Source organism: Sus scrofa, chromosome 1 (assembly GCF_000003025.6).
Source record: "Sus scrofa isolate TJ Tabasco breed Duroc chromosome 1, Sscrofa11.1, whole genome shotgun sequence".
Taxonomy (NCBI): Eukaryota; Metazoa; Chordata; class Mammalia; order Artiodactyla; family Suidae; genus Sus; species Sus scrofa.
The window spans coordinates 201,803,495-201,812,665 of record NC_010443.5 but is presented as its reverse complement, the minus strand read 5'-3'; the positions used below and the strand labels follow the sequence as shown (position 1 = coordinate 201,812,665).

At 37.3% G+C, this 9,171-nt stretch overlaps 1 protein-coding gene across 1 annotated transcript; it reads right to left on the bottom strand.

Annotated features, from left to right (window-relative positions):
- Positions 7,277 to 7,787, bottom strand: LOC100155323 (interferon alpha-17-like). Its single transcript, XM_003353506.3, is given in 2 exon segments — positions 7,277 to 7,754; positions 7,756 to 7,787. Coding segments are annotated over 2 exon segments (510 nt in total).

The window sequence follows — 9,171 nt, the reverse complement described above, 5'->3', positions numbered from 1 at the left end:
GCTCGAAGTCAGAGCATGTTGTGCTGTGTTTTCAGATTCAGGGTTGTTTCTGAGGAAGAAGATGAATTTAGGGAAGGAGGTCTACAATCTGCAATCTGGACCGGGTTCTGCAGCTCTCCAAATGGAATGACTTTGGGACCCCGTGATCAGTGCCTGGCTGAAACTAACTGGAGGCATAAGGTAAAGTACATTCTCCTTTATGCTTGCGTTTATGATTTTGTTTTAATGGTTAAATTTTTCGAAGTAGTTGAAAAAAATTGGAAACACTGAAAAGCGGTTGTATTAAAATTTACAAGACTATTTTAAATTTAAATGCTTTCTTTATACCCAAATTAGAATTTGTTAGAATTTTACTTTCTTTGCTCTAAGAAAAGGAAACTAATCAATTTTCAAAATACACATCTGTGATTATCTTATTTTTCAGTGCAAGAATGGCTGTTTTGAACATTTTTGGTGGTCTTAAATAATTTCTAATTATTTTCAGCTCACCAAAATGTTTTTTTGCACTATGACTCATTTTTTTCTATAAAATTTTCAAAGCTACTTCCAATCTGGATGAGATTGCACTAAATCATATTGGTAAATCATTTTAGAACATCCAAAGACAAAGCGGATTTTGTATTACAAATTACTGTCATTGAATCTTGCTTAAAAACACTTAAATTGAATTTAAACAGTACTTAAATCATCAAAATATGTAAGCCAAGTCAGTGGCTGCTTTTTGCAATTCAATGTATTCACTGAAAATAAATATTCTCTTGTTAAATATTTAAAATTTGAATGCAATTGGTTTAAATTTGTATATCTCCATTTCATCATTGAAATTAGGATGTCTATAAACAGCTAATTCTAAAAATATGCTTGTATTATAGCCCATAACATTTTCATATTTTTATATGAATGTTTTGTGATTTTTCATATCATAAAATATGATTATAGCCCATAATCAAATGTAGTGATTCCTACATTTCCAGTTTTGTAACTTTGTTCCATTTATTTTCAAATTTGGGAAGTGCACGTATATCCATTCCTAGCATTTTACATCTATCAACTTACTTTCAAAGTTACTTTCTCCCATTGGCTGAAAGTAGAAGTGTAGGCCTTCTAGGAAGGAAGCTGCTTTATATCAAGATGGGTTTATGGGGCGATTGGTATAGCTTTGTTAACTTTTTACACTTGATTCAAAATATCATTTGCCAAATTAAATTGCCAAAAAATACATAATCTATTTGTGCCATAATGCTTTAGATTTCAGCATCATCATGTATGTTGTCACTTGATATTATATCTTTTCATGTGTGGTAGACATCTTGAGTTTGTGTATGAAGGGACGTGACTGCTTTTGACCTTGATACTCATCAGGTGTGTTTTTAGTGTAGTTTTGAGGGCAGGTAAAAGTTTTGTAAAAAAAAAATAAATTATTGTTTGTACAGTATTAAAAAATTATCAATTTTCAAGTCACAAAAGCAACATCGTTGCAGATTAAACTGACATGAGTTGAATTAGGCACAAATTCAGCATAATTATTTTTGAGGGAAATAATGGATTGTTCACCATTTAGGCACTTGCTATCTTTATTTTCATATCCTTGGCCATGAGTATTTTTATTTCAATATCATATTTATCCAATATATTAATTTTATATGTTAAGTATACCTGGTTTTTCTTCATTTCAATAAAGTCAATAAATAATTTTCCTACTGTTTGGTGGTTATTCTAGATGAAAACATTCCTGACTCTGATACATTTGTTCATGATGACCTCCAAATGGTATATGATCAAAAAATAAGGTAAAATATTTGTTTTATGTTCTTTGTAGTGTTTCAGATATAACATGGTTTCCTTGTAGCATTATAAATTCTTTTGAATTGTATTACACAAATAAGACACAGATTCCTTTTGATGATTATGTTTTAACTAAATTTAGAACATTTTAGCATTCAGACTTCCAGTGATGTTTTGTGATCTTCCAAAATGTCAATTTGTTTTTCACATGAAGCATAGCAACATATAAAATCACATGCCAAATTTCCAGTTTGGTTTCTCTGGTTTTATAGCTTTCTGCCTAGCTTCATCTATTAAATCCTAAGTTCAAATATAGTTCAGTTACTTCTGTTGTAGAGAAGCATTAACATGAAACATAGAATTTTTGTAGTCGCAAATTCTGTTTACATGTTCTAATCTTTGAAATTTTTGTAATATTTAAAATGTTTTATTCTGTGTTATTATTGTTTAAATTGTATGCATGGAAAACAAAATACAGACAAGGATTCTTTGGAATAAATATACCAATCTTAATCAATGGATTCTCCACTGGAATATTTATTTTAGGAGTTCCCATTGTGGCTCAGAAGTTTAAGAACCCAAATATTATCTATGAGGATTTGAGCATGATCCCTGGCCTTGCTAAGTGGGTCAAGGATCCAGCGTTGCTGCCAGACCCTAACCTGGGAACTTCCATGTGCCCTTAAAAAAAAAAGAATATTTATTTTGAAACTATAGATTTTGATATTATTCAGGGATCACGTGAAATAGATTCTCTAAAACTTCTGCCTTGTCCCTAGTCTAAGATCACCATCTATTTAGAGAACCAATGTGAGAGACGGCTACACCAAAAAAAAAAAAAAATACACACACACACATATTTATATGTACATACACACAGAGATGAAAAGTTCATTTTGAGGTGCTTCTCTGCTCTTATCAAATCCACATTATACTGATTTCTGGGGTCAGTCCCATGTGATGACACCCACCTAAATTTCCTCTTGAAAAAAAAAAAGTTTGAGCATGGAATATTTACAGCAGCATTCATTTCATTTCTACTGTTCACAGAGTGGCCATTTTTGGTCAGGCAGCTGTTCAGAGGCTAATTGCCCAGAAGAAAGCTTTCCTTTTGCTCTGCAATTTCTTTCTCTTCTGAGTCTGGCTGGACTTTAACCACATACCTGCTCCTGAGCTCTGCCCCTTCAGAGTCCTTCAGACAAACCCCTGTCCCAGAGTTTCCACCTGGGGGGCACCAGTGTGTCCAACTCTGAGAGTGTTAGGGGGGCTGCAATCATAGTTCTTCTTGGCATGACTTGGTTCCACATGGACCACACAGGTGATGTGCTTTGTATCATTAATATTAGGGCAGATATCTTGTACTATGTTCAGAGTCTCAGTAATGTACAAATATTTTTTTCTTTCATTGATAAATTTCCTATGTGATAGTTACTACAATAATCTTTTTTTTTTAAGGTGAGAAAGCAGAAAACTGTGATGATTTAGTTTCTTAAGAACCTCTACTTTTTTCTTCAAAAGGTAGGATTTTCTGCTGCCTCCAGATTCCCCATCTTAACTGGCATTAAGTACTTCCAGTTAGCTACACTGTCCATGCTGAGGTTTAATGAGACACAATTATTTGTTTAATGTCTGTCTTCCCTGCTACCTAGAAATGACCTTAAGTGCATGCAGGAAAATTTCAATATTCAAGAGAAGGCATGGGACAAAGCAGAAATGTCTGGGTTGCATGCAGACAGTCTGGTTTTCTAAACCTTACTTTTAATAATGATGACCTTTCTGGAAAATTACCTAACCAATTTAGTAATAATAATACAGAAAATATGATCTAACTTACAGGTTACAAATGCATTGAAAAGAAACAATCAGATACTGTATGTAAAGCATGAACAAACTTAAAATCATCAATGATAATAATAGCCAGAAATTCGAGAGTTTGTGGGGAAACACCACTGGTAAGTTTTTTCATTTAATTTAAAAAATTGTTTTGACTTATAACACTAAGTCTATATCTTACATTGTTACATATGTACAATATCCAGATAAATATAGAGCACATTTTTAGAATCTCAGAAATTTAGCTTGTGCCTCTTTTCCACTGAATAACCTCATGCCAAAGTAAACCATGCATCTAGGTTCTCTATCATCACAGGCCTGTTTATTAGTTTCCTACAAATTGCATTGTACATTAGGCATGTTAACCAAAATGTCAGAAATGGAGACCTGATAGAAATAAAGAGGCACTTGTTGGGGGTTCCTAAGAACTGCAGCCCAGGAGACAGAGATCCAAGAAGCAGTTGGATTGCATTCTGCTAGAATTCAGAATGAAAGAGGCTTATAAAGGCAAAAAGCCCCAAGGTTACAGACATTGTCACGAATTAGGATTGGAGCTGGCAAGAAGTAAGGCTGTTTATTAGGCAATGATTGGTTGGGGTTTAAAATGATTATGTAGTTGCAAAGTTGGGGGTAACTTTGAAATGACAAGTTTGCCACTCTCAACTGCTAGCAGGTATGTTTTTTGAATGGCTGCTGATGTCCTTGAATTTGACACAATTTAGAAAACTCCAAAAAAAAAAAAAAATGGAGTTCCCATCGTAGCACAGTGGTTAATGAATCCGACTGGGAACCATGAGGTTGCGGGTTCGGTCCCTGCCCTTGCTCAGTGGGTTAACGATTCGGCGTTGCCGTGAGCTGTGGTGTAGGTCGCAGATGCGGCTTGGATCCCATGTTGCTGTGGTTCTGGCGTAGGCCAGTGGCTACAGCTCCGATTTGACCCCTAGCCTGGGAACCTCCATATGCCGCAGGAGCAGCCCGAGGAAATAGCAAAAAGACAAAAAAAAAAAAAAAAAAAAAAAAAAAAAAAAAGAAAACTCAAGTTCTCTGCGATGCAAGAACTTGTCTGAAACCAGGTCCACAGTGGACACTGGACTCCAGTTTTGAAGCCTGAACCATACTTACTACATTTTTATTTTTAAATGACTTTAAATATGTCATTAGGTAACTCATTTATATCCACCTTTTTAATTTCATTGTTGTATCTGTAACCACTTGACTCTGATGAAAACTACGTGATTTCTGTTATCATACCTCTTAGCCAGAACTTCTTTTATATTTTATGCTGCTTGTTTTTGATTTGCATTTCCTCAGTAAATAATGATGGTGAAAACCCTTTTCATGTACTTATTAACCCCTTGGTGAAGAGTCTGTTAAAGTCTTTCTCCATTGTACTATTTTTAGATGTCTTTTCAATTAATGTTTTAGAAATCCTTAATGTATTTAGGATGTGAGTCTGTTAAGTTTATTTTATAGATTTCTTCTTGCACTCTATGGTGGGCCTTTCATTCCCTTAGTCATTCAATGAAGAGAAGCTCTTAATATTTCTTAGTAGAGATCAGTGTGTCAGTCTTTTCTGTAATCGTTGGGGCTTTTGTGTCCTGTAAAAGGAAATTGTTTGCTTACGCTAAGATCAAAAAGATATATTTATATGTACTCTTCTGAAATATTTATTATGTTAGCTTTTACATTTAGTTCTGTGGTCATCTCATTAATCTCTAGGTAAGCTTCATCAACTGAGAAAAAATGCACAACGTACCAGTTGTGAGTTAAGTGAGGGGGAGGTCAGGCTGTATGCAAATGACTGGGTTCATAAAGTCTTCCCCTGAAAATATCTAACTGGAAGGCTCATTCTGCCAGGTATTCCCAGAGCACAGAGTGCATCATGCCTGGTCTCTGCCCTGAAGTCCTTTCAGGGCATTTTGAAGGTCATTGCTGCTATGGTTAGTGATGTGCTTCCTGTAGAACCAGATGGTGGGTGATCATTTTTAGTCCACCAGTTCGTGGTATGACTCAAAGTTCTTTTTTGTTCTGTACTGGTAGAGATTTGTCCAAGCTCCATTTATTGAAAAGGCTATTCCAAATTCCGCTGCAATTAACTGACACAATAATAACGAATGGGTTGATAATACTTGGATAGGCCCATTCTCTATTCTGCACCATTATTCTCTATTTGTTATTCTCACATCACCACTGTTATATTATAGCTTTAAAGTAATTATTGCAGTTTGGCCTATACTTCTGATTGACAAAGAGGGGAGAGAGCAGAGTGCAATCTTTAAAAAAAAAATAACAAAGACAAAAAAAGCAAAGACAAAACCGGTCAGATCCAACTAGGTTCAAGACAGTGAAATGTTCAACTCCCAGCAGACCTTGATCCTCATTACATGCTCATTGTAATACATTAGCTAAGTGCATGTCTGCAGGTGCCATGACAGTTCTGAGGCCAACCATAAAAGACCTAAAAGTGGGCAGTGGCCCAATTCTTAGAATTCCCCACCCCTTCCTGCAATCATTGGAATAATCCCTCAACTCATTAGCCTATGAAATTACACAGGCATTAAACTAACCACCCCATATATTGGAACCATACTCTCACCTTTTGAGATGGGTGGTGATGTCTGTATGGAATGAGTATCTTCTAGGCCACCTGCCCTTCTGAGATGCCCCACACTCTCTCTCTGAATAAATATACTTCTTATCTATCACTGTGCCTCTTGCTGAATTCCTTCTGCACTGGGACTGAACTGCAGTAAGTCCTGAGTCCAGGTGTGTAATTTTAATTAAAAGACAGTGGGTTCAAGTCCCTATCTGAGTCTTGCCCGGGTTAGAGGAGCAGCCCCTTGGTTCAAGACCCAGACTGAGTTGTGCTGTTTCACAATGACTAGCTCTAAATTAGAGGTTCCCATGACCCCCTCCCAGGGTGGTGGTAATTTGCTAGAGCAGCTCACAGGACTTAGGGAAACATCTCACTTACTAGATCATTGATTTATTATAAAAGACTATACCTCAGGATCAGCCAGCTGGAAAGGATGCTGAGGGCCAAGTATGGGGAATGGGCCAGGAACTTCCATGCCCTCTCCAGGCTCCCTACTCTGCACAAATCTCAATATGTTCACCAAACTAGAAGTTCATTGACAAATGGAAGACAAATTGGGGATCACATGTCAATGATGTAAAAGTCCACAAAAGACAGGGTACCCCTGTCCTGAATCACTCTCTGGAGGAGAGGAAAGCAAAAGTTTCTCATGATCACAAATGCCTGCTTGGTGCTCTTAAAAGAAGGAAAGATAAATTTCTGTTAGGATCAAATTCCTGACAGTTTTCTTTTTACCTAGCATTAGGGTAACTGCCAAATATCTTTAACAGCAGACTGTCCTTTCCAAAAGAAAGAAACTTCATATGTTGAAAATAGCAAATAACCTTCCCAAACTTCCCCAGATCTTTTTAATTATGTTATGCAATTATTGATACCAGTAAAGAGGTTGCATTTTTCTATCTAAATGTATTTTGTAAAAGCAGAGATTTGAGAAATTTCTCAGCTTGTGAGGAAACATGGGTTGAGAATGCTTTGGAGAGCGAAGCAAACAGTAACACAATTGATTAGAGAGGGACATAATTATAAAAATATTTTTATTTGTTGACAGTTCTTTGAAGATTCTTACATGAGGGAAAGGCACCTTTTAATTTCCACTCTGACAACCTCCCAGGCACAGGGGCTGTATTTCTTGTCTTTCAGATAGTCATGCATTCTTTGGAAATATCTTTGAACAACAATCGCCAAAGAGGGACAAGCCAGATTGTCTTCTTCCATTTGCTTCCCCAGTTGTTCCAGGCTGTGATCAAGGCTAGAGAGTAGTTGATCAAGGAGGGCGTTGTTCCAAGCGGTTCGGCTGCCCTCCGTTTTGAGGAGGTTGACCATCTGCTGGAACATAAGATGATGGTAACACGTCCCTTAAGTCATCTGGATTTGCGTGATATTCTCTCTTTTCCAAGGAAGTTGGAATTCAGTTCTGTCCTTTAGTCATGTCAGAGAGGGGATCCTTTTCATCTTCTTCAAATATGTGGAGATTTCTGTCTTTTCTTGGCTAGGGATCCCAGACAAGTTCTGGCTAAGAGAGTGAGCAGGGATGGAGCAGAACTCCTGCCACTAGCAAATAGATCTGGGCCATTGAGAATGTCAGTGGTTCTCTGGAAGGCCGCCAGGGGGCGCGCGGACACCCCCTAAACAATTAGCACAAAGTGGCTTCTCAGGGTGGTAAGACAGAGTGCTGCTGTAGGTGGCCTCAAGAGGGCACAGGATAGGTTCTTTGTTGGATAAAGGCTGACTGGAGTTGACCTCTTCAGTGATCCCTGCAGCAGGAGAACCAAGGCTCTGAGGCCTGAGCAACTTGGTGCTGCCTTTAATAGTGCGCTGAACTCCTGAGCGACTTAGGACATCACCGACTTCCCAGTTTGCAGGAGTGTGGAGCAAAGTGTCCTCCTCTCCTCACCAGGCAAGTTTATACTGATTTAAGCGTGCACGTAAAAAGACGCCAAGGCACCTGAAACCTTCCTTTTCTGGTTCTGAGTGTTGAGGGATTTTTTTTGTCTCACATTGGTCCGGGGCGTTTTTGCCTGGTAAGGGAGGGGAACCTTGGCATTCTCTGGGCTTTCCCCTGAGTTTTGTGCTGTAATTTCTCACAGAAACTTTAGCAAGGCCATTTTTAGGAAAGAATCTCTTTTCTGACGGGTCTGAGGCTGGGAATTAGAGCCAGATTATAGTGGATTTTACAGATTGGAGCAATGCAGGGACAGCTCAGAGAAAGGGGGTTGCAGCAGGAATGGGATGACTGGGCAGTGTTGGGGTTGTCCTGGGAATGAGTTGGGGTGTGGTCACCACTGGGGCCAGAGGACAGGGAAGCTGTGCTCCTGGATGCCCTGTGACTTCGTGGTGTCTTTCAAGGCTATAGCTTTAAAGTGGAGGAGAAAGAACTGAAGAACTGAAAAGTAGGAATATGATTCAAACTCACCTCATTTTATAATTTACATTTTACTTAACTTTATCTTTTATTTAATTCATATTCTATTCCACTTCAATGTTTTTAATATTTTATACTTTTACAATGTATTTGTTAAAATATTTGAAACATTAAGTGTAGAATATTAAGATATATCTTAATATTGAAACATAGTATTTTAATCAACTTTAACCTCTATTTTCTTTACATTAATACAGGTATTTCATATCATTTTTACATTTGTAACTTTAATGGAAGCAAAGCCAGTTATATTTTCAAGATTACTCCTTACTTGTTTTTAATTGAGGGAATTCCCATGTTTGATCATTTTCTAATGACTCTGTGACAGTCTTAAGTAATTTTTTACTCCCAGGCCTGCACTGTCACTCCCAGGACCACACCTTGAATTTTTTCTTAGAAATAAGAGTTGGCATGTACACAAAATTGAGGACATTTCGTAGGTCAGAGTTTTTCGTTTTCTCTAGTAAGAATTTTATAAACTCAGTAGAATTTGCCCTAATTTCCTTTGCATTGTGAAGGCTTCCTTTGTAAGATT